The sequence below is a fragment of the Folsomia candida genome, unplaced genomic scaffold, assembly GCF_002217175.1.
Source record: "Folsomia candida strain VU population unplaced genomic scaffold, ASM221717v1 Fcan01_Sc001, whole genome shotgun sequence".
Lineage (NCBI taxonomy): Eukaryota > Metazoa > Arthropoda > Collembola > Entomobryomorpha > Isotomidae > Folsomia > Folsomia candida.
Window position 1 is genome coordinate 19240407 of NW_019091193.1, and position 25084 is coordinate 19265490.

Below are 25084 nucleotides of genomic sequence, written 5' to 3' on the forward strand. Positions count from 1 at the left end.
GATTATGAAATGTCCAAAAAGTTTATTCGGTAAACTGTTTTATAAACTTTAGTAAATCAGGCTCTCTCGTTTATTGAATAATACTATGAACAAATCCCAGTCGAAATATTATTCAAATCAAACTTATTTCCAACCTATCAAGGAACAAAGATCAAAATTGGGTTTAAAAGCTGTATTGTTGTTTTAGAAGGGAAGGAGGGCAATTTTTTGTTGATATTAATGAATTTTCCTTGCCTGGAGAGAACAATGGATGATGAGCCAACAATTATTGAAATCTTTCAACGTACATTTGCTGCTGCTGCTGCTTGTGTGTGAGTAAAAGCAAATGATGTGATCGAGATGATTACTATCTCTCCTCTTCTGTATACGTGCAGCAGCTTGAACTTGTTTTGGTTTTATTTTTGAGCATTCTTCTTCGCAGTTCGGAGAGTTGTGTGACGACGAGATTGGAGAGCTCCACTCACTCACAACAATAATAATTCGAGTCCAATTCACCCCGGTTGTAAACACCACTTGTCTCAATTTCCGTGTCGCTTATCTCCTACCTTCTGCAACAAAATATGCAATTCTCATTACGTGAGTGAGGTCAATCCCCACACAAATCTGCACACGGCTTTTCAAAAATACTGATATGACTTTTCAACAAATGCACATCTGCCATAAACATAAACCACTCGATCAAATGATGATTCGCAAATCCGACTATAGATCTATCCATGCGTGCGACGATGCAAAAGTGATGATCACACAGAATTTTCGTGTTTTTACTTTGTCAGTCTCATACATATATTCATACATTACAGTAAATACAAGCAAGAGACTGGGGATATTAGGATGATGATGACAAAGTTAATTATGCGAAATATATAAAATAGCAATAAATGTTATGGAGAAACAGTTATGATGAACCGCTATATGCAAAGATTGAACCCCATGAGTACCAACGTGTCATTTATACGTACACAGGAAAAACTGCTTCAAGACATCAAGTTGAAGTCGAGGTAGCTGGTTTAGCACACATGCATACATTTCATGAAGTGTTGCAGAGTTTTGCAATAAGTAAGAACTTTTTAATCAATTGGATCATAATAAGAACTGCGAGCGTGATATTCTCTTATGGTTGAACCCGTACACAGCTCTGTGTACCACTCTACCTTACTTGGGCCATGCTTTCCTTATCAATTGTAATATCAAATGTGCAAGCATATTTCGTATTTGTAAGAAATGTGTACACGGCACTCTAGGAATCTCGTCGCATATATTTTACATGGATTTAAAATTACATAAGTACTTGATTAGATAAACGTGGGAATACATACATCTTTCATTTAGCGTAATATTTATATTTTTACATAGCTTTGCTGGATACTACAGAATCTGCAGTACAGATATTCTGTCAGAGATATGCTGCACGAGGGAGAGTGACCTAAGTGACAATAATGATTGCACAATAAAAGCATCAGGCTCAAATCATGCACTAAACACGTGGCTAATTCAGTGTAACTCATTAACTACCATGTTGGCAAATAGAACGAGAACCATTATTTTAACACAAAACTACATTGTATATTTTCTATAGCCACACTAAACCCCAAACTGTTTGTCTGATCTCAACTTTTTGAAATCCATGTTGCCTGTCATTATAATATTTATTCGTCATTCAGGAGTGGAGATATATGTAGTTACGAAGCTGTCATGTCTAGTCAAGGTGCCATAACCATTGGCACAACTTTTTAAAAAGTCAACCGATTAGTAAAATTTAAAAACCTATTTTTCGTCCTATCTTGGTAATAGATGAGAATGTTGGATATTTTTTAGGTCGCCATGCACGCCTAAGCAAGTTTCTTGATATCTCACTCCCTCTACATCACGATTGCTTGACCTTAAGTATCTAGGTAACGCGTCTCCCTTAACGGTTGCGACAAATGGTCGAGTTACAAATAAAATAATTATTTTTAAAATCATTGGTGTCTGAAGTCCATCGCACAGACACCAACTATTTTGACCTTTAATAACTTTTGAATGGGCAGACATAGAGACTTCATTCTGAAAGATGAAATCATCGTAATTTTTAGATTGATTTTTTAAGCTAAAAATCTCGAGGGTATTATGTCTAATAGTAAACTTGAAATTTCCAATGTGCAGCCTTTATTTAGCCCGAGTCAGGCGTTGCGGTTGTCGGTCAAAACGACCATTAACTGGTGGAGTGACATATTTTTGGAAAATCTGTATGGATTAGTCCCTATGGTCTCACCCGTTGTCAAAATTTCAACTTCGTTCGACAAATTTGGGACTTTTCTATGGCGTTTAATATTTTTTCAGTCAACCTCTCACCACTTAAAACCCCCACCGACCTAACCCATCTCATCCTTACTTTTGACCCAAAGATGAACTTCGCAAAATTCCAGGGCGCTAGCTTGTGCTTAAAGAGAGTTATCGTGCTCACAGATAGGCATCTTGAAAATCTATAAGCCCATCTGAAAAGGTCTAAAAATTAGATTTCCCATTGTAATATAACCCATGTATTACATGCATTTTTAGCAACTTTTATTTTTTGAAATCAACAGTGCAGACTCCATTTGGTCCGACTCCGAGTCAGGGATTCTGTTCCTGACTCGGTGAGTCCGAACTCACTTCTATTTTTTTCGAATTCACCGACATAATAATATTACCAACCTCCGAGGTGGGGATGGCTAAACGTTTGTTAGATATTTTCTACTATTTGGCATTTTAACTTCATATTCCTTAATGAGAAGCCATTAAGTATCACCGTGCCGAATTTCATGTTTTTAAAGCAATTTCTAATCGATATGGGTGACCCCATAGGGTCCCTCAAACTAAAAATTCTGCCAATGTCATTTCATATTCTTCCATTAGGCCCCATAAGCAACCTCTCTGCCAAATTTCAGCTCGATATGACCATTTTGAAAAACCAGTATGGGTCACCCCATAGCGCCCCTCAAGATAAAAAATTTCCCAACTTAAATTCATTTTTTTCTATTAAACGTCATTAGCTACCTCTGTACTAAATTTCAGCTTTCTACGACAATTTTAAATTTCGAAATTTTATCCCACCTACTGACATGTCCCCCACCGGTCAACCACTTGACCGATTTCGCCCATCTTGGAACTCGTTTTCTAACTTGTCCAATATGTACATACATGGTAAAAATTTCAAGTCAATCGGTCAGCTCGTTAGAGATGACGGACGGACGGACATGACGGTTCCATAAGCCCTGCCTCGGGCTAATAAAAATGAAAATTTATTTTGTAACTCGGCCATTTGTCGTAACCTTATAGACTGATAAAGTGTCAAATAATTTTGCCTCTACATGATAGAATTGCTCATAAAATTTTCAATCCATGTTACATATTAAACGTGAACCAACGAGTTATTATTATTCAATGAAAAGTTATAAATGTTAACAATCGAATCATTTATAATTGAAACTTATCATATAAAAACCTCCTACTTGGACGAGACCCAAAGCTTGATGCTATTCTCATTTGCCTGCAATACTCCTCCTCTGAAGTTTTCTCATCTGTGAGATACGTTATCCTTATACCGATCCGATTTATTTGATAAGTGGCAGGTCCTGCCTGCCTCCTTGTTTCAATACCCATTGGGACGAGGAATCAGTCCAGAAGCATTTTATAATTTTAGCCTGAGTGAGGGCTTATGCGATCGTCACGTTTGTTTGTCTGTGACACGACGCGGACGAACCCCTGAACCGATTACGACCAACTTAGTTACTTAGTCTTCAAATGGATATCTCTTCAAGGGCTTGGTCAAGTTGAAAGATGGGCAAGATCGGTAGAGTGGTTGACCGGTGAGGGTAAATATCATCAAATTTATAAGTCGTAGGAACCTGAAATTTGGCATGCTGGAGATGCAGATTAGATCAAAAATTGAAGTCAAATAAATAAATAAAATTTTTCTAGAGAGACGCAAGACGCAACATTGCGATCCACACTGGTTGTCAAAATTGGTTAGAAATAGCTAAAATTTGACAGGGTGCCAGTGCGTCTCAGATTTACGAATGAACTAAATTTCTAGGAATTTTGTACAAGAGGGACTGAACAGGGTGACTCACACCATTTTACCAAAGTGGTCCAAAAGAGCTGAGATTTCGCATGCTTTATATATGGAAAAATTGATAATGAATTATTGAATTTTGCACAATTAGGTAATAGTAGTTTCATCATGGATGAATCTGAACAAAAAATCACTAGCGAATCTGACCTTGACCAGGGCTAAAGCTAAATGAAGTCTACACTCTAGCCATTTTCTTTTGACGTCTTTTGATTTATCAACTACTGCACCTGGTGGAAGGCCAGTTCAGGGAGGCGAGAATGGGTACTGCAAATCAGTCAAATTTAAGACAAAGATTCATCTCATCATTCATTCATCCCTCCTTCCAATTTTGCGCATGACCGTCGTACGTCTTGCCATTCTTCAGCTCCAACCTGAATATTTGCACAAAAAACAGATTAAGTGTTATTTTAAGTATTTTTTCCGGCAAATGTTATCAATCATAAATCATGTCATAAATCACTGAAAGTCAGATTTTACCATTGCCATGTATTGTGCTGCACGATCGAGTGATGGATATCTGGAATGGACAACTGGAACAAAACAAACCATCATTTTTGTGAAGCAGCAGTAACAGGAAACTTAAAATCATCAAACTAATTTATGCAAATGCATAATTTGTTAATATCTAATTCCAAAAGCTGTATGTATATCCTTTACCATTGTAATATAGATATTCCAGCTAAGGATTCAAATTGACATTCAAACTGTTTCAACTTAAAATACAACGCAGACAATAATTTATTTATTTATAAAAAACTTTTTGAATTTTAAATTCCTGAAAAGAAACACTTTATTTACTCGGCTGCCAAAATTTTGAATTGAATCTCGCTCTGTGTTCTCCCTCTGCGAATCCCGAGGCACGAGCCAACGAACCTGCCGAGGAAAACCAGGCTGGACAGAACCCATGTCTACCGCCTGCAGATTTCGCCCTCGGCCGCGGTGGTGGCGCCCTCATGCCGGCTCTTCCTCACTCACTCTCACATGCTCGTAGAGAGGAAATCTGCTTCTGCTGTTCAATCGCCACACTTTTGAAAATCAGCTCTGCGTAGAAATTCGCCGGAAACATGGTAAGTCCCACACTATTAACCACACCCACTTTACTTCTTCCCAGGGGCAGCATTAGAGTGGGGGTTGCATGGGGTCCGATAGATTGGGGAGAATTTTGAGGGTTTTTATGATTTTTAATTTGACATTCCTTATTGCTTATCCCTCGTGGTTGAGTTAGCTTGCTGGAAAAGGGGGAATATAAAGTTGTTTTTTAGAAATTGAGGGATCGACAATTTTTGTATATAGGATGAATGGGTTGTAACTTGTAGGGAAGGTTCGGGTAATTTAGGCGATAATTACTTGGTAGTGTTTACAGATTTGTCATCGATTAAGAGGGAAAGGATTCAAAACCGCATCTAGTTTTTAGTTAAATGAATTAATATGAATTTGATAACATATACTGTCATTTATGAATCTTGCAGGGTCGCGTAAGAACAAAAACGGTTAAAAAGGCTTCTCGAGTCATCATCGAGAAGTATTACACACGACTGACCCTCGATTTTCACACGAATAAGAGGATCTGTGAAGAGATTGCGATCATTCCCTCGAAACCTCTGCGCAACAAAATTGCTGGGTAAATAAATGATCTTCTAGCTTTTAACCCAAATGAATAAATGCATAATGTATTCACGATTATGGATTTGTACTATTAATATTGTTAATACAGAGTGTATGTAATAATGCGTGCAATTTGTTTTGATTTATAGGTTTGTGACCCATTTGATGAGACGATTACAAAACAGCCAAGTGAGGGGAATTTCAATTAAGTTGCAAGAGGAGGAACGAGAGAGAAGGGATAACTACGTCCCAGAGGAATCTGCGTTGGACAGGGACATCATCGAGATTGACGCCCAAACTAAAGATATGCTGAAAATGATCGATTTTCAAAATCTTAGCAATCTTCAACTTACCCAAGTGACCGCTACTGGGCCTGCTGGCGGTTATCAAGGGCGCCGCTAAGATAAGAACATAGTATATGAAGTGTCAACATTTTTATGAAACTCTTGTTTGAGGTGAAATAAACTCGTATTGGTTGATCCCTTGGTTAAATTATCATTATTCATTATTCGATCCTGTGTCATCTTGCATTAATAATAGTTCCGTGTGAGTACGTGTGGCCCATTATTAAATATCTCGATTATATTGACTTTTTTTATTGTTATACAACTCCTTATTTTTAGCACACTCGACTATAACCAATTGCAGAAATACTATTCGTATGATTAGTACCAATGGCTGAGTTTCAAACTTCAGTATTTAAAATAGCTTATGGTCGGCTGAGACAAATCTATTAAACATATTATATGAGAGAAAATTCTAAAACTAAAAATTCCGAAATTTTTTCCATCATTCATATTCCAACTTGGAAGAGAGGGGTGAATGGGTTAACCATATCCTTCAAAACTTCCTCCTCCATCTGTAAAACGTATGCACACACACTTTAATCCAACTTAACTTGGTTTGTTATTTATTTTCATAAATGGAAGTACATACGGTTGGGAACAATGTCTTCATAAAATCCGTCGTTATGTTTGGCAGTGCGGACGCCGTCTCGTTAACCACTTGAAGCCCAAAGTGTTTGTTTTGAGCCAATGCAGCAATATAGGCGTCTGCTTCCTATGTAGTTATGAAGATTAGAGTTTCAGATTATACTAAAGTATTATTTTTTCGATATTAATGCTAATTATCATACCTTTATTGCTTTATTCAATTTAGTGCCCATATTCTTAAATTTTTTCGTGGAGTCGATTTTTTGCCGAGAGTACGACTTACATTTTTTCACTTTCATATAAGCTTTTGTGTAATCTCCAAAGAAAAATACTTGAACAGTATCTTCGTCAAAATTCTTTGTACCAATTAATTTGGCTGGCCACCATGGGTAGCCGTCTAGTTTAACCCAAATAACAGGATGGGGCGTCTGCAAATAGCCATAAATGTTCTCGATTAATTATCATCATCATTATATATTTATATTTTGGAAAGCTTTATTGATTTACTCTGCACGGAAGAAGAAAAAAATCGTGGCTCCGATCCTGGGGTGTAACGTTTATCTGCAACTGGCAATCCACGCAGGTCCAGACAACATTATTGAGATCCGTGAAGGCCATTGTCAGAAACTCTGATGTAAGTGCTGTAACGCGGGCAGTTCCTTCATAAATACATACATAATACAATTAAGTTAAGCTAAGCTTGTAACAAATTCAAATGTGAAAAGGCTGCAAAATTAATACTTACTCCCATTAAATACAATCGAATTGTGAAGCAACCATTTGAGCTGGGTGATGAAGCCTTCAACAGTTTGAAATCGCTCTTGAACCACGAGGTTCTCCAAAGTTTTCATGTCGACTACTTGAGGCCGACAGCTTCTGAAGTCCTGGTATACTCTATGCCCGTAGTTGGATGCATTCAAGATAATAGAATAGTGAGGATCCACCTTCTGTTGGATAAAAATCAGAAATGTAATTACATATACCTAATAATACTACTGTGTGTTTAATGATATAGATTTATGATTGACTTGATATGCTTACGTCTGCTTTGACCTTAAGCCACTTGATCCAACGATCGCACACGGTTTTCAGAATGGTGCTCAGTTCACAACGGCTCACATATTTCCAACGCTCCAGGCTCCTAGTTAGGATCAATCAAAAATAGGATCATTATTTTATCGCACTTATTCTGTCTTTCAGTAAAAATTTTACGTAAAATCCTTACGTTGAAGATGATGCAACACATTCCTGGCATTTTTCAAGGTTTAGGATTCCCTTGATTTCACTGAAACAAGCTTCAGGATACCCTCTCCGATTGGTGCACTTTTTATGAAAACTTGTTGGACATGATTTGCACCCACAGTCCACCTTTTCAGATCTCAGATGTTCCCAGTGACAGGCAAAGCAGGCTACATCGTTATTGTGACCAATATTGCTGCTACCAGCGGTGGGTTCTTCTGATGGCTCGGCTTTAACTGTAGTTTCGACAGCGAAAGATGGACCTGCTTTAGGGCTAGAAGTCATATTTTTAAAAGTAATGGGAGGAAAGCCGAAAGGACATAAATTTCGGAAGGCAACGTCAGTTCATTGCCTATGGCGGCTTGTGCATCAGTTTGCAAATTGGCCGCTTGCTATTCAACTTGGTCTCAATTTCCCCAGTCTCACATCATGATAATTATGATTTGCAAGTAAATAGGTGAATGCGGTTTTCGCCAACGTGTTTCTAATTTTTGAAGTAGTACGGATTGTAGGTCAGAAGGTCATAGCGCCACGGTAATGAGATAAACGGTCAAAGATGTCGAATTTTTTATTTTGACCGTCTTACTAGTTAGACGTATTTTTAGTCGGGGATTTCAAAAATCGACATGATTTTTACCGTGTAGACGACGCCAAAGTCGACAATGTGGAATTTTTTGTCGTGATCGTTTTAGACGTATTTTTGGGCGGGGATTTCAAAAATCGACGTAGTTTTGACCGTCCATGACCGTGTCGCTTCAGCCCTTTGCTACATTTCGTTTGCAACGGTTTATTAACCCTATGCATGGCTATTTGTAATGTAATATTGTTACGTTATACATAACGCATTGCTATTGAACTTAAATGAAATAAACCTTCAGAAGAGACGCACATTAGATTAGATATAAGTCACCGTTTATTAAAATCTTATTCATAGATTGAGAAATCGCAATAACAATAATATCAATATCTTCTCATATCGAAATAAAATTTATAAAATACAATTGATTGTACACTTACTATAAGCCCAACTTAACATCTCATCAACAACTACTCATTAATATGCACTTTTCAGTAAATATGTACAAGGGCCCATTTTAACTAATTGTATATTAATTACCAAAAGTTCTTTTAGAGTAAAACATGCACCTAGTATATCGCTTTTTTAGTGTAATTTCTGTGTAATTGCAAATCCCACTGGTCATAATCAATTTGATTATTTTACAACACTCGACTCGGTTAATTTGGTCAATGTCAAACGCAATACATATTTATTATGCAGGATTTTTTCGAATATGCGGACTACAAATACTTGAACGAAATACGAAATAACTCTTCTTAATAGTCCGTTCGATTCGGAATATTTATGTGTAAAAGGAGGGCAATTACATTCAAGCTGTAATGCATTATTATTACTATTATTATGTAAAATTGATTAATTTTCGTCTTTTGTACTCATTAACGAAAGGGTTGTACTTGCAGATTTTCTCGAGAAAAAACTTCAAAGGAATTGAGAGGAAATCCAAAGTCTGTCTATCTGTCTATATATTACATGAATATATATAAATGTGCAAGCTCCACATCACAAAGGAATCATCAAGTTGGTGAAACACTGAGTACTTAAAATAAGGACACATTACTCTGCATTTCCTATAATACCGTATATTACGAAAATAATCTCGAATACATAAATCTGAAGTAAATGAGTAAATACATAAATCAAATAAAGTTATCAACTTAACGAAAACCTAATCAACTTCTAAAAAATTGAGCTGCAACGTGCTGTACATAAATGAATTTAACTAATAGAGAAAAATATGTTGTAATGTAATAAAATTTAAATGTCGTAGCACATACTCCATAATTTGTAATTACTACTAGCTAAACTTTGATGAGAGAAAAATTTGAAATCAAACTGGTTAATTTTGGTGGATTGACTATTTCAGAGCACCGAGAGTTACACCACGTATAGCGTCAAAGAACAATTACATTGGATTACTTGTACCCCCTTTAATTACCTATCACCGAAATCTTTGTTTGTAGTCCATATAGAAAAACATGCCTAGTCGCAATCTATATATCTATTCATCGAACATCAGTTGGATAACATGCATAAACTGAAATTTTTGGGTTGCTTAGTATGTTTTCCTTTAACTAACTTTGAATCAAACAGGAAAACAATGTTATCAATTCATCAAATATTTTTGACAGGTTGGTTGAAGAAAGCATAAAGCTACACAAAATTCAAAAAAGTTGAATTAACAACATGAGCACAGAATTGTGTTTGGTGATTAATTGAAATATGTTTTCGTATGAAACACTACTCGGTTGAAATTGGACTGCATTTTTAATTAATAATAAAACAAACAAAAATTCATCTTTCCATCATTTCAAGTTTATGACCTATATAGTGGAAAATGGAAGTGAAATAAAATAATCCGATTTCTAGAATGAACACATTTCCTCCGCTCATTGCCTCTCAAAATCCATCCTTTCAATAGCGCAGGTAATTATGCACATTTTACGGTTAACAAGTTAATTTTTGAAACACCATTTGGGGTTACACGCTACTTTGTGCTCGTATATAATAACTGTGCGAAACCATTATTATTTGTTTGACAAAAACATATCATTACGCATTGGTTAGTAGTGAAAAAGTTATTGATAAAAAATTTACAACGATGTGCAGAACCGTGCCGTTTTTGTATTGTCACACAACGAAAAGGTGTGACCTGATGACTATTAAACTGTCATAATAATAGAATTTTGTAAATAGTCGTATTATTACGGTCTAGAATAGTATCATGAATATCATCATCATCATGTAGAACTTATAAAATGTAGTCTCGCGACTATGGATTATATGTAAACTACAAAACTTGTAACACGCAACCCAGTAAGTCATCATATAATCATGATGCGTTGTTGAGGTTGAGGAGAGAATACCACCAGAATCAGAACTATCACTAATTAACATTTCTTATTAGGATTCGTCCAACAGAGGAGACAAAGAACCCTGGGAATGGGGCACGAAATTTCACAGGCGATCCAGGCGGAAGGAGTCTTCGGCGGAAGGATCAAGTGGAACGAGGTCTGGGTCAGCAAGCATATTAAATCCATCCATATCTAACGAACCAAGGCCTTCCCTCAACGCCTGCGCCGCAGCAGCTTCCGTTGCCTGAAAAGCATATAAGATTGATGTAGCTTTTATATTCCTCACATCTTTCATTATTTATGACATGATTCAAACTAAAGTTACCAGTAAGTCGTCGAAAGGCTCCGAAGATCGGACATCGAAATCTGTACCCAAAAATTCTATTCTTAACGTTATATGATCAGAAAGTTGAGTGCTATAAAAGTTTCGCTGAGAGCTCAAGTTACCGGTAAAGATAATATCTGGTATGCTAGAAGGTGTTTGTGGCGTTTGTGGTTGGTGATGCTGGGGGGATTGTTGTGCTGTAATTCCTGCAGTTGCTCCGGTCTGAATTTGTGCTTGTCCAGTATTGTAGTAATAAGGAGAGTTATTAACCATTCCGCCTCCCTACATTAGATTTTTAGAACACAATGTACATTAGATAGGGTTAAAAATTTAAACGGATTGAAGAAGTTTAAATTGCATTTCGTCATCATTTCCATGTGTTAAATAGCAAAGAATTAATGTGTTGGGCAGCAGGCTTGCAAAAGTTATAAGATTACATATATTTTTATCAGTTTGATTATTGATGAACAAAGAGGGAGAATACTGGCAATCCATTCTCCATAGTAAGGGGAATGGGAGCATGCATACCTACGACGGGCATTAAAAACAAGGAACACAGCAAACACACTATGTAGAATAAAAAATTCTACTTATTGAAGGAGGGAAAGAAGCAACAAGCAGTCATTAAGCAGCAACATAAGTGTATGATAAAATAAATTTCAATTAACCTGCCAATTGCTACTAGTTCTGGGTGGCGCTGGCGACCCCTAAAACGGAAAAATTTAACTCAACCAAAGTCCAAAATGCGCAGAATACATATTACTTGATACTTGCAACTACATCAAACAAGATTTTTTTTCATTCCGGAGGAGGAGAACAAGAAGGTATATAATAATAGTAATAATAAAAACTTTTCATGCAATAAATGTAAAAAGGATTGATGGACGCCAACTCTGCAGCGACGTGGAAGTCGACACGACAAAAATTCCACAAGGGATACAACTAAAAGCTTACATACCATTGAGATTTGCTCAAAATGTTGTTGTAACGCATTTGCCTGCTGACTGAGGTAGAAAGATTCTGCTGAATTCTGCATTTGGGGTTGAGCTGCAGGACTTGATGGTCCAGATAACTGACCGTCCAGTGGACTTTGACTCCGGAACTACACAAAGCATAATAGGGTTTGACCAACATTTATCGGAATAATAATAAAAATGTGATCATCATCCTTCTTTCATAAAACAAATGTAAATATAAAGTAAATATTTTTTGTAAAAAAACAAAGGATTACTGGCGAAGGAGAGTTTTGAGGACTAGGTCTTGGAGGGCATCGATATGCGGTCAGCATCTGCATCAGTCAAATCATAATAACAATTTATAAAAAAAAATCAAAGAAATCATAAGCAAAATATAGTATCTGATAATGGTTTGGATGAACAAAACAAAATTTAATAGATAATAGAGTAATAAACTATAATTTAGCTTTACAACAACTTTATGATAATAAAATATAAGCATTATACTATAAATAGAGAAGGTTTCAACGAGTGTCACTATTATCTTTTTTTAAATAGTCACTCATCATTCCTCCTCACTATTCATTATGATTATTCAGAATTTATATAGGACCTTATCAACTTACATTATTTTCAGCTGATGTGAATTGGAATGCAGAATTAATTGAATTGTCTAAGATATTCTGTTGCTGCGATTGATTATTTTGTTGGTTATGTGGGGATTGCTGTTGTTGAGATTGTTGTTGTTGCTGATGATGTGGATGACCATGTGGAGATCGCTGATTATTTATACCTTGTTGCTGGGAATTATTGGAATGAGGAGGCGGGTTGGGCGAGCCACCAGGCGAGTATGTCAAGGATAAAGGACTCTGAAACGCAACACATAAATGACATACCATACAGAGGAAATATTAGAGTACAATAGCATATATAAAAAATACTCGTGAACATAGATAATAATGGAAATCTAAAAAAGCCACATACGGTTGAGTACGGGGAGTTTGTTAATTGAGAATCTTCAGGATCAATAGGCTGCTGAAGTGGTGGCGTAAACTGAAAACTAGTAAGGTCAGGCAAAGATCCGGAAGGAACGGAAGATGAAATTTCCAACAATGAAGGTCCATCACCCACCGTATTTGGTATCACTGAAGAAGAATCATTGTGCTTTGGAGAATGTCCCAACAGTCCTCCATATCCATAATTGTCTCGGGGGTCATTGGAATTATTTGAAGATTCTTCTGAGGAGTCTAGATTGGTTCAAAGACTCAGATTAGGTCATCAGCATGGAATCACCCGAGTACATACAAATTGTAAATCCCTAACAAAATTCAACATAAATATGATTGATATAAATGTATCGCAATATCGTACCAGGGACCACGGAAGGAATAATTAAAGAGTGAAGGGCAGAGTCTGAAATAAAAGAATGATTAAATTGGGGTCTTCAACTTCAGGTTGGGATTTCACTTTTCTACCACTTTTAATTATGTTTTCTCGTTTATTAGTCCAAAGAATTGAACATCTTTGCATTGCATTTCATTACAGTCTACAGATTTCAGTAGTTCCTACCTTATAGTTGCAACTTAATAATTTATATTAATTAACTATATTTTTTTACGAGTATCACTCGTAACACGTATTAATTATCATCCTTACTCCATGGCTAATACCAGTGCTCGTGCAGACCTTTACCTTTCGCTTAAGCGGCTTACGACATTAACCAGAGGATAGTTTTAAAACAAAGTAGACTGATTTTTTTTACCTGAATTGGCTCTTCTCCTAAAAAAACATTCAAAAGTATATCAATTGATTTTCGCCATCTCCTTAGCTCGGAATCTTAGTTGGAGACTGTCGAATTAGACGTACCATGGACCATCGGATGGAGGGATAAGATAAGATGGCGAATTCTGATACATCATGGATGAATATAGATTGGAGCCAGAAGAATTTCCCCCCGTCATAGAACCAGTCAACATCGTTGCACTGGGTGGAGAGGCGTAAGGTGAGTGATCCGTACGAGATCGTGGATGGTTCTTGACGGGTCCTATGGAGTTACCACGAGAGGCGCGAGGTGATCCCATTTTAGGATTGAAATGTCCTCCTTGTTGTCCCTGTTAATCGTCATCAAGAAATATATCAGTGGTTCTTGATTGCGACTGACCTTGTCTCTCTCCCTCTCAGTAGTGTCAAATCAACAGTCCGCAATCATTTCTAAATTTTTACCATCATATTTTACGGATTGTTTTTATCTCGGATGCAGCGAGTATTACTACGTAGACAAATGTCTGATAACCTGTGGATTACATGTGTGTCGTCTACATACACTGAATTTCTTATGCGTAAGCAAACTCTTCAAATTGAAACGGATCAATGAATTATATGAGGTGAGTTTTATTATTGGATATGATAAGATACAAAAAACGCAGTATCTTATCATTACTTAATACGTGACGTGGGACTTCTGCCATGACGGAAGTGCCTGGCACAATCTAAAATTACAATTTGGATTTTCCAGATATACACGCACACTGTTCACAGTGCAGTCACGGGCATCTCGACGGCATTATCATATTGCAAAAAGAGACGTCAGCATTACCGTGTATTACCATCATTACATAGAAAAGCCAAAATTGAAAACTTGAGATTCTGTCTGAGCCTGGCTTACTTTAAATGTTTTCCCGAAGAATAGGAGCAAAACCCTTGTAAAGAATTAATGTAATGCTACCAGACAAATCGCCAACTCCTCCCGTCCTCCCTTGATGCCTATTTATTTAGTTAGTTGTAGGATTCAAATGCTAAGGATGGAACCAGCAAGTCTGGTCTGGTGTCGGAGACATGCTAGCGGACGAACAATAATTGAATGAGATACGCATCCAAGATACTCATCAGCAAATAAAACTTCGAAAATTCAAAAGGTAAAAGAAGCGAGCCCCACTGGTCGTGGTAGTCAAAGGGAAGGATTTGTAACTACTAGTACTTCAAAAATTGGTGCTAGATAATAGGAAATATTTAACAGACTGCACGCGGGGTCGTAAAGGTCCGGCCAATTCTGACGAAAATTCAGACTCTGTCCTTGACCAGTGACTAGGGTTAGGTTCTTGTTTACTATTCTATGGAATCTTTAGTGCGGTTTTTCTTGTATGAGAGCATGAGGAAGATTATAAGTTGTAATTTACAACTTATAATTTACAAGACGAGCAAAGCATGTTGAGGCAGGTCATTACATATTTATTATTCATTTGGGTTTAAAAACCAGTAGCAGATCTCCTATTTCCTGAATCGGAGTACAAATTGTATATTTTGTAATACATTGTTCCTGTCTGTAAAATTATATTTAATCTCGAAACTACGGCCCCTTGAGCACAGGAAGAAAATGAATGACCTCTGGTTGGAACATCTGCATTGCAGAAGACAGACCGTCTGTTGTGGTCGCATGAAAATTTGCTAATTTCACCTGGATATGAATATTTTTATATAGAGTACCGATTCCGTTGTCTACCAATGTTTTACAATATTATCCACTCGTATCATTCATGGTATTTGAATCAGTTTTGAGAGGACCGGACCAACAAGGATAAATAAATACTATTTAATGTTTGTCACGTCTATCTAAAAAATATTATCAGTATGTTGCCTATATATCGCCCGTTAATTTCATTTTCATCAGCTTCACAACTATGCAAAATATGTATATTTATGAAAGCTGCTTCGTCATCGTTATGTCATGATAAAGAAATGAAACATGCACAAGAAATATCCAGCAACTGCAGCCATTCAAATCTGCAACCATTCAAATTTGTGACTTGATAGAATAAATACGTGTGGTATACTTCCCAATAAAAAATTCTACACACTTGGCACCTTAACTCTTGTTAAAAAACCGACAGTTTCCTTAATTCTTCTGGCAAAGATACGCCAGCCAAATACCAACCTCGTACATATAAATTAGTACCTAAAGTTGAAGACCTTGAGCATCAAACTCATCCAGTATTAAAGCTATTTAACAACTTTCTAACTTGCAGTACAACACTTCTAACGTGGCCAATAAGATTGTGAATGGTGCGAGTGGACAAAAAATGATATAAGAAAGCATAATGGTAGAATGAATAGCCAGAGTGGTATTACATAGTGGAACAACCAAGCAAACGAAACGATTCTGATTCCATGAAACGCTAAAAAACTAAGCCAGAGAAGGTAGTAGAAATGGTAACACACTCGTGTACATGCATACCGCATACGACAATGTGTATTGTCGTACATAACACTTTGCGCTTAATAATGGCACCCATCCACATAACTACATACATACAACAATTGATAGTTAGTGACGGAATTAAAGTCCATGTCTACCTATAGATACATATCTTTGAGATATTCAGCTTCTTCACTCCAGTTTTTTTCTCTTTGGTGTCATCATCTTACATAAAGCTATATAGCAATTCAAGTACTAACAAACAAGGGCGACTCATACACAAATATCCCAACTTGTTTCATTATGCAAAAATTGGAATCAATTAATGATATAGAATTTGAACTGAAGTTAATAAATATGCTTAAGGTTTTATCAAAATAATTAAGTAGCTTTTTGCATTTCAGGATTTCGCGATGACGTACGAGTTGATTTAATTGTTTGCATTTTATAAACTATTATCACAATCTTCATCCTGATCAGAGCAAGAAAAGTTGTCCCACATCACAAGTCTATTGTGGCATTGACTTTTGTGACGCGACTTGCAATCAAGATTATGGGAAAGCCAAGTCCTCACCTCAACTGCCACTCTCCAATAATTACTTATGCTCAATCAAAACAAACCAATAATAAACGCAAATCAAAATGACTCATCATGAGGAAGTGTATGTGGCAGCAGCGTGTCAATGAAACCTCTGAAGATACGTGATCCGTCGTTCTTTAAAAACTTTACACAATTACTACCTCCAATTTTACACTTTAATCGCTGGATCCTACATATTAATAAAATATAGGAATGATTAGTTTCGCACTAAATAAATTGCACCAATAAAGAATCTACGACTTTTGTGTTACTAAATTGTAGCAAATTACGGTAAAATTGATTTCTGGTAATTTTGATTGACGAAAATAAATTTTATATTATCCTACGCATGCTTTGAAATTTGCATTTTCTTTTCAGCATTCATTATACTTTTAAAAAATGAAAAAAGTCATGTTAAGTATACCTTATCATGGTGTGATGACATGGCATGTACATTTGGTAAACTCCTACAGTTCATATTGCTTGTTATTGGTAAAAGATTTTGTTGTGGTTGCTTAATTGCTTTCGGTGTTGTTGGTGGTCCACCGCCTGACGTCTGGAGAAAAGTAATAAATTCAAAAGTGTAAGGTTGAAGAGCATGTACATGTACATAAAGAGTACAATAATGTTTTAATTACCCGGGTAGCTACTTCGGTAACTTCCTTCATTATTTGTTCAAAAGCGGCCGTTTCTTCAGCCTGTTTTTGAGTATGGAGAGCAATCTTTTCGCTAAATTTCCTAGGATTTCCAGCCATTTTGAAGAATTGTGAATAATTGGTTGGCACTGTTGAAATTGCAAAATGTGGCTCGACTGAAGAGAGTGGACAATAATGATTCCCTGTCCCTCCCAGAGATTGTGTGTGATTTACAATAGTCTGTATACTTTACGCACAGGGTGAACCTATCATTTAACGAATCAACGGTTCATACGAACGTCTTCTTATTTCTTATAGTGATTAATAATATTGCACTGGGTTGTCGAGAACAGGACTAATCAGCTAAACTAATTTACATTTGTTTCTGTGACATATTTCCATCCCCACCACACAGTAGCTATGTCAAAATAAAGTTCCAACACACACTTCTGATGACCAATCAGTACACATGTCACCTAGTTGTATCGAACTCGTATTTAACTCAAAGCTCATCCCGATAGTCGAATCAAAAAATGACCAAAAAATTTTTCAAACACTTTTACGCACAAATGGGTACTATGTACTACACACTTTTGTTCTGAAGTATCAAAATGTTAGATGATGTCCTATCTCGATCTCTTGTGTTGAATGTTTTTCCTCATTTCATAAGTTGTCAATATGCCTGATATCTTCAATAATCGTTGATTGTTGACCAAAGGCAGAAACGTTATCCGCTATAGATATTCAAAATCACGGACGACTGAACAACTCCTGCCTGCAATGAACATGTAATTTAGATTTCGGGTTAATATATTGGTAAGTAGATTAATTACCCTTTCATTCTTGTTATTTACATTTAGTTAGCTTTAATTTACTCAGGAACAAATGAACATTGACCAAAGTGGTCGATTTTTGTCTCAAAAATAAAATTTTTAAAATCAGGGAAAATGTCCAGTTAAATAATACGCAAGTAAATGCAAAAGGGAGGGAAATTTGGTGAATATTAAGCACTTGCCTTACTACTACGTGGACAATTTTTCCAGAAACTCTGCCTTGGTGTTGTGCTGATTGGTAACAAGAATCGTTGGGGTTGTTGATGAAGGGAGGTTGTGACTTGGAGCGATGGCGATGTTGGCGACGGTTGGGAGGAGGGGGCGCGGATGTGGGGCTCAAGTGGAGTGGGTCGTCCTCGTCCTTCTGGGGGGGATCAGTGTGCGAATCATGATGTGATGAGGAGCAGCTCGCAGCAGATAAACTAAGCTCTCTCCTGCCACTCTCTGCCTCTCTTATTATTCGCTCGTTCTCCGTCTATTCTCTCCGTGTTTCTCTAATACTCGCTTCGTCGTCTCTCCAACCAACATCCAGCCACCACCACCACGGGACACACTCACCATCCCCGTCCTCGTCGTCCCACGACCACGCTCGGAGACGACGTGGCCCTTCAGGAACCCTTAAGGGTACATTGCTTCAGACTTCTTTTCACACTGCGGTCAGCGTATATCTCAAGAAAGAGGCTTCACACTGTTACCTATAGGAAAGCTTCTGCATATTTGTGCATCATTCTGACAAAGAGGTGCAGGGTTCGCCACCGATTTCTGCAGAAAGTCGTTGTCCCCTTTTAGGGCAGGGAAAATGAGATTCTAAGATGAGATTCAGAATGAGATTCTTCCCCTAGTTTATTTCATATTCCATGCTTTTAGGGTATCATTTTGGGTGACCCCAGAAATTCCACATCTACTCGATGTGCAACAGCATTAGCAGTTGACTGGTGGTGGTGCTTTGTCCAGCAACAGCAGCAGTTAGAAGATTTTTCCTCCGAACAATTCATTCACCACAACACCAGCGCCGCCGCGACATCTTGTCGATGGCTCCAGATTATTTGCAACTCCCAACGTTCGCAGGAACAACTACGTTCCTCAACTTGTTCTCGTCTGGGGAGGCGCGGGATATCGGTCTTATTTGGATTAACATTTGGAATATGTAGAAAATGTAAGCAAAGTCTGAATTTGTTGTGTTTATGTGGATCATCATAAATAATAATCGATAATATTTACAAGAATAATTCATGAAAGAAACTATATATAAAATTTCTTTAGTTGAGGATCCCAAGGGCAACAAGGAGCAGGTTGTCCCATTTAAGTCAGATCAGGGAGATGACGTTCAAGGTGTCATCAAGATTGCTGAACCTTCGGAAAGGATATTATTATTACGCTGTCAATCCTGCGAACCTATTCAAAAGTGGTAACCGTCTCATGTTTATCTTTCTTTCCTTCCTTGGATTTATTTTCAAATGATTTAGTTTATTTGAGTATCATTTTCATCCACTATTGCAGCCACTAGTTCAGGAAAATCAGGACTATTATTATCCAGCACTGGGGAACGCTATCTTTCTCACCTGATGAAAGGAGGCACTTTTTTGTCCACACCCAACGGAAGCTACTCGCCTGTGCAAAATGAATTGATCATCTCCAGTACTCCTAGCAGCTCAGTATCATATTTCATGTATAGTCAGCATCGGCGTGTTCACTCATCAGGCCATGACGAGCAAGAAAATCAAACTCAGCTCAATAAAAGGCTCCCTCCCTTGACCCCGCTGCTTCCTGTCATTATTTGGCCAAAGTTCACAAACTCAATAAGAAACTGGTTCTTTACGTATTTCGTCATAAAACCCTATTTCGATAAAGACTTTTCTATGCAGGAATTTATGGAAGGTGCTCATGAGGTGCGATACACTTATCCTGTATTTATATTGGAAGACAGGCTCAAACGTAAATTTATTACGCTTTTTTTCTTATGCAGGCTGTATCACACGTGTCTTCAAAATTGTCAGCAGGGGAGTTTGATGATTTGGAGGGTCTCGTGGAGCCGTCAGTGCTACATGAGTTGAAACAACGGATATCTAATTATAGCGTTTCACAGCAAGATTTGCTACGTGTGGCCACGGAAGATATATTTTTTTCTTTCCCGTATCAAGTCGGAGTCATTATTCCTGACTCCCCCGTCGCAGGTATTTTGAGTGTTCAGTGCTTGTTAGATGAAATTGCATGACGATTCTCATCAAAGACTTTTTTTATGTATATAGTCACACACGTTGAATTTGACCAGAAGCCGCTCCCTCCACAAACTCGTCATGTAGAAATCACCGTGGTCCTTCATGTCCTTCGGGGGATGGCAGAAGTTCAAAGAACATCCAAGGACACATTCAGCGTTATAGATTTTACAAAAGATGAAGAAAACAAATATCGTGTTATGGTTTTGAACTACCGATTTTTTAGAGATTTTACTGTTGGGTGCAAAGATCCTACTTGGATCATTAATATGGTCAATCACTTTCTTCCAGCGGAAATTCAACGCTAGTAGGCGTGCGTGTGTGTGTACTCGTGTAGGGGTCTAATAATTCGTTTGAACGGATTTCTTTTACCTCGTTATTTTAAAAGACTATAAATCCCAAAGTCATTTAAAGTCAATCTAAAAGTCATCAGCAGCGTCTAATTTATGTATTAAAAGTGTGACACTTTTTATGTGTTGTATGGTAATTCCGGTTGCCGTTAATTTGTGTACGATAGAAAAAGCATTCGCCAAAACTTAATGATTACAATGATTTAATATTAATGTTCTTTTGATGTGTAGTGGAAAAATCATGCAAATAAATGAAGTACAATATTAAGGGATACATTTAATATTTCATAAAACATCAGATTCTTTATTTGGGTTTATCAACTATATGTCATAGTACGTACATATCAGCGTGATTATACATCGTCGTCGTAATTTGTACAATTATAATAGCTCGATCTAAACCGTAATTTATTAAAATCATCTAGTAATATTATTCGATTGGATAAACTATTTATTAATAATTCTACCCAAAAATGACTTCAACTCTTCAACATACAGACAGACTTTTTACATTTCTAATTTCCAATCTAAATATGTAAGCAACCGCGTTATGTATTCAGCAGTTGTCAACTTGTCACTGAAGCTGAGGATGATAACGTATGATAGTTTTGCATATTGGTTGACATTGAAGGGACTTTTTATTACTCCTTGATTCCGCCAAACATTTACGTTAGATGTATGTTTACAAATTGCTTTATATAATTTATTTGGTTAATGCATGAGAGGGTGACACGTACCACTTTTACATGGAAGTAACATCCCCGTCTCAGTTATTTATTAGGGCTTTCTTGTGAACTACCAGAGACGAATCGTTCTCAATAATTTAAATCGAGTCAATTAATATCCTAATTATTTGTTAACCGCTCATGTAATTTATTCTACCACACAGGTCGTAAATTATTAGACAACAATACTTTCTCTTACATTATATAGGTATTAGATGTAGGTCTTTTTACGTATTTTATTAGATTGACAGTTTTTGATGAGATTGAATGAATGCATAATTGACTGCCTAGCAATTCGCATCTTCTTCTTCCTGCTATGAAAATGCTTTAATTTTCTTTATCGCTCATTGAAAAAAGTGTTCAAATTAGTGGTAAATAAGCCATGCATAAATAATTTTCAGTGTTTTTTATACGTTTACATACATGCATGTAAGGAGAAAGGTAAAGGCCGTTTTATTATGCTCGTGTCTATCATTATTCTTCCTTTATACACATACTCACTCTTCACGAAGGAGACAAAAACGAGTGCTATTAAAGTGTATTGAGTATTATCATGATAATAATAATAATAACATGTAGTTGAAGAATCTAGATACATACACTAATATGCATTTCTACAATTATCATGGCATTTCTGCCCGGTGGGCATTGCATTGTGGTACTAGCTAATTACATGTAATAATAAATAAATAATGGCATCAACTTCTTCAGTTACTGGATATGCTCTGTTGAACAACCAAGCTGGCTTAATTGCATCGTTGTGTGTGAATAATCTATCCTTAACACCTAATCTTGTATACTGACCGAAAAAGTGAAAGCAGTATCTCTCTGCCTGCCTGCCTGGAGTTTTCCGTTCATATTTTTGCAAACCAATAATTCACTCACCTCCTCCTTAGTTATGATTTATCACAGCGGACTCAAAATAAATTCTCGGCGATTAACTATCGAAGGTAATAAATTAAATTAACATATCATTAACTAACTACTTAACCAAAATGACTATAATGTACGATCAAAATGCAATCGAAAAATGCAGCGTATGAAAGTATATATCATCGTCCAGTCTAATAAAGCTGCCACAATAATATGCATGTCACAAAATTAATAAAAATTACAAAAGTGAGTAACATAAACATACAAAAACGATTACAAAATCCTATGACATCAATGAACATCTTTGTTTATAGGTTATTCAATCTTATATTCTGGAGAGTACATTGTGGTACACGAGACTAGAAAACTAGAATGGAACGATGACTGACGATGAGAAACAATATTTAACAATACTATTCAACGCGTCTATGTTTATCTTTCTTGTGTCATTCATGGCGACTTATTCGTTTCGGAAAATGTTAAATTAAACAACACGAGACTGTAAGGCAATTTCTGCAACTAGGTACTCTCTACGTCATCATCAGTGAAATAAGTTGCATTATAGTCGACTATAATTTAATTATAAAATGGATCACTAGCGAGGTTACATGTAGGTTTAAAAATACGATATCCGAGTTAATTTTTTTTTGTTGGGAGTCACAACAGATAAGGGTGTGCTTAAAAGTCAAGGATGCGGATGTGTAAGTAGCGTCTAGTCTAAGATCTAGAGGATGTCAAAGGAATTGAAATATTTTAAATAAGACTTTTACACTGGACTCGATTGCGTTTTAGAGTTTACATAGAAGGGCAAGATTAGAAAATATCAGAAATTCAAACACTTTACGTCTATCGTACAAGATATATGTACGTCTGTTTCTGTGCTGCTCGGCGTATTTGCATGGAGAGATTCATACGAATCCAAAAGTCTTAAGTTACAAGTGTCATGAATATGTGTAAATTAAAACATAATATTATCGTCGGAGCGAGACGAAGAACGTCTGGCCAAATTGCACCTTGTTTTGCTTAAAGTGTCTCGGGATATTCATATGAGAATTTCATGTGTTTGTGTTTTCATGTGTTGCATGAAGGGTTTCAACAAAATTTTCATGTACGCTAACAAACGGCAAACACCTTTCAGGTGACTTGCTGTATCTCTGCATTCATGAAATGAGTTTGAACTTTGACTTTTTTGTGCAAGGATTCTCATGATACACATGTACAGGGTGGTTAAAATGTCACGCCACAATGGAAAATTTTTCAATGGGAAAAGTCCCTAAATCTCCATTAGTTACAAGATTTCGGATTGAGATTTTTATAAATTATTATCAAAACTGATGACAAAATTCTTAAAATGTTGCATTTTAGAGACAAAATTTCGGTAACTAATGGAAATTTACAAATTTTTCCCATCGAAAAATTTTCCATTGTTGCGTGACATTTTAACCACCCTGTATATGAAAAACTTATCTTGTAAATATGGACAAAATAATTGAATAAAATAGTTACACTGCGTGCATGGATAGTGTTACGTCTTATGTTAATGATACATACCAAAGTTCAATCTCATTCCACTTCAAAATCCCAATTTCAAATGTATTCAGTCTTATATAAACGAGCTGCAGGAATATCAAACACGTGGATGGCCAACTCGACTTGAAATTCAAATTCAACAAACTTTCATTTTCCTTATTCATTTCACACACGGTTGGTTGAGTAGTATAGTGACAGTAATCCTCCAAACGACGAATCGATACATCATGAATGAATGATGAATGAAGAGGGAGAGAGAGATGGATAGATAGATGGTTGAGGGGAGTAAAATGGACTTTGGGTCATGTGCTTTTATATCTTCTTCTTCGTATATGATGAGATGAAGACACGCATTGCTGTCGACGACTTAGAATCAAAGGTAAACTTTCTTGACAGATCTGCAAACCGAAAGAAAACATACATTAGAGGGTCGTTTGTTTGCTAGCGGAAAAGGAAAACTCAGGGTTGCGTTGTGTATGCACAAATGAAAAACGTTTTGTTTATTTCGTGGCGTGCTTTTTAATCGAACAATGGCCGCATTTCCTACCAAGAAATGTTTGGTGGAGATGCTTGGTTTAAAAGTTTACAGGATCCCTGAGGTCCTGTGATTGGACGATGTCCGGGCACTTCATTCTCCCACAATTCATTTAATACCAATTGCCCATCATTCATTTTAATATAAGCTGATGGAAGTTCCAACTTGCCTCAACATTTAAACATTGATGATGGGTGTTTAGTTTTTATCAGAGCTTAGTTAATCGAAGCGAGGTGGTAGAAGAAGGAGGAAAACAACATATTTGCAAATTATATGTATATATTAATTTTGTTAAGGAATATTCACCTCGCAGTACCGTATCCGTCAGGGATGTTGGGTTTCGGGCCTAAGTTATTTGGTTGTCGATGTGTGCCATATCCCCCATCCAAATGCATTCCCCCTGGTCTTAGGCTGCCGAACGGGTCCGGTCTTCCTCTAGAATTCAAATCGCCTTCGAACCTGACAAAATTATTTAGAAGGAATAAGTTGTTGTCGACATTTCCATAATCTTGTGAGAAACTGGAAATCCCT

General features: G+C 36.7%; 6 protein-coding genes and 1 long non-coding RNA gene across 24 annotated transcripts in view; 3 read left to right on the forward strand and 4 right to left on the reverse strand.

Annotated features, from left to right (window-relative positions):
- Positions 1 to 234: 234 nt before the first annotated feature.
- LOC110851546 lies at positions 235 to 4944 on the reverse strand. Of its 12 annotated transcripts, none has more exons than XR_004836977.1 (5): positions 4754 to 4923; positions 4574 to 4626; positions 4444 to 4467; positions 4244 to 4360; positions 235 to 548 (listed from the first exon to the last, which is right to left on the reverse strand). XR_004836977.1 is itself a non-coding variant. In XM_035859174.1 (5 exons), exons 1-5 carry the CDS (start codon positions 4754 to 4756, stop codon positions 1780 to 1782), a joined length of 384 nt encoding a protein of 127 aa, XP_035715067.1. In that variant the 5' UTR covers positions 4757 to 4944; the 3' UTR covers positions 762 to 1779. The 12 variants fall into 12 exon arrangements, 2 of the variants coding, with proteins under 2 accessions (XP_035715067.1, XP_035715072.1); XR_004836975.1 differs by having other exon boundaries at positions 4324 to 4360; positions 4754 to 4918; XM_035859174.1 differs by lacking the exon at positions 235 to 548 and adding an exon at positions 762 to 2046 and having other exon boundaries at positions 4324 to 4360; positions 4754 to 4944.
- A 77-nt stretch (positions 4945 to 5021) lies between these two features.
- LOC110851538 (40S ribosomal protein S17) lies at positions 5022 to 6193 on the forward strand. The gene is made up of 3 exons (XM_022099362.2): positions 5022 to 5163; positions 5566 to 5717; positions 5851 to 6193. Exons 1-3 carry the CDS (start codon positions 5161 to 5163, stop codon positions 6101 to 6103), a joined length of 408 nt encoding a protein of 135 aa, XP_021955054.1. The 5' UTR covers positions 5022 to 5160; the 3' UTR covers positions 6104 to 6193.
- An 82-nt stretch (positions 6194 to 6275) lies between these two features.
- Positions 6276 to 8249, reverse strand: LOC110851530 (protein kinase C-binding protein 1). Its single transcript, XM_022099349.2, has 7 exons — positions 7859 to 8249; positions 7675 to 7774; positions 7379 to 7580; positions 7141 to 7292; positions 6837 to 7061; positions 6638 to 6760; positions 6276 to 6560 (listed from the first exon to the last, which is right to left on the reverse strand). Exons 1-7 carry the CDS (start codon positions 8155 to 8157, stop codon positions 6495 to 6497), a joined length of 1167 nt encoding a protein of 388 aa, XP_021955041.1. The 5' UTR covers positions 8158 to 8249; the 3' UTR covers positions 6276 to 6494.
- Positions 8250 to 8762: 513 nt separating this feature from the next.
- Positions 8763 to 18262, reverse strand: LOC110849783 (CREB-regulated transcription coactivator 3). Of its 5 annotated transcripts, XM_022097258.2 has the most exons (14): positions 17495 to 18262; positions 17281 to 17412; positions 13951 to 14195; positions 13847 to 13863; positions 13456 to 13497; positions 13216 to 13331; positions 13069 to 13137; positions 12711 to 12953; positions 12360 to 12416; positions 12087 to 12230; positions 11797 to 11835; positions 11251 to 11410; positions 11129 to 11184; positions 8763 to 11047 (listed from the first exon to the last, which is right to left on the reverse strand). In XM_022097258.2, the coding sequence occupies exons 1-14, from the start codon at positions 17609 to 17611 to the stop codon at positions 10907 to 10909; spliced, it is 1578 nt and encodes a 525-aa protein (XP_021952950.1). In that variant the 5' UTR covers positions 17612 to 18262; the 3' UTR covers positions 8763 to 10906. The 5 variants fall into 5 exon arrangements, with proteins under 5 accessions (XP_021952950.1, XP_021952935.1, XP_021952927.1 ...); XM_022097243.2 differs by having other exon boundaries at positions 11129 to 11169; positions 13069 to 13331; XM_022097235.2 differs by having other exon boundaries at positions 13069 to 13331.
- LOC118433932 lies at positions 15544 to 17204 on the forward strand. Its single transcript, XR_004833683.1, has 2 exons — positions 15544 to 16278; positions 16681 to 17204. It is a non-coding gene; the product is annotated as an uncharacterized LOC118433932 (long non-coding RNA).
- A 1035-nt stretch (positions 18263 to 19297) lies between the features above and the next one.
- On the forward strand, positions 19298 to 21164 carry LOC110842442 (m-AAA protease-interacting protein 1, mitochondrial). Its single transcript, XM_022088184.2, has 5 exons — positions 19298 to 19480; positions 19588 to 19732; positions 19825 to 20213; positions 20291 to 20498; positions 20574 to 21164. The coding sequence occupies exons 2-5, from the start codon at positions 19645 to 19647 to the stop codon at positions 20846 to 20848; spliced, it is 960 nt and encodes a 319-aa protein (XP_021943876.1). The 5' UTR covers positions 19298 to 19480; positions 19588 to 19644; the 3' UTR covers positions 20849 to 21164.
- A 9-nt stretch (positions 21165 to 21173) lies between these two features.
- LOC110842441 (semaphorin-1A) overlaps positions 21174 to 25084 on the reverse strand; it is a 90963-nt gene continuing 87052 nt past the window's right edge. The window contains exons 25-27 of one of the 3 annotated variants that reach the window (XR_004833679.1): positions 24860 to 25012; positions 24040 to 24416; positions 21174 to 23642 (exon numbers count right to left, since the gene is read on the reverse strand). Coding sequence is in view for 1 of the 3 variants with exons in the window: in XM_035846437.1 (XP_035702330.1) it covers positions 24392 to 24416; positions 24860 to 25012 (178 nt within the window). In the remaining 2 variants the exon portion in view is untranslated. Of the gene's footprint in view, positions 24417 to 24859; positions 25013 to 25084 lie in introns of all 3 variants that reach the window. The other 2 variants (XR_004833678.1, XM_035846437.1) reach the window with 2 other exon arrangements.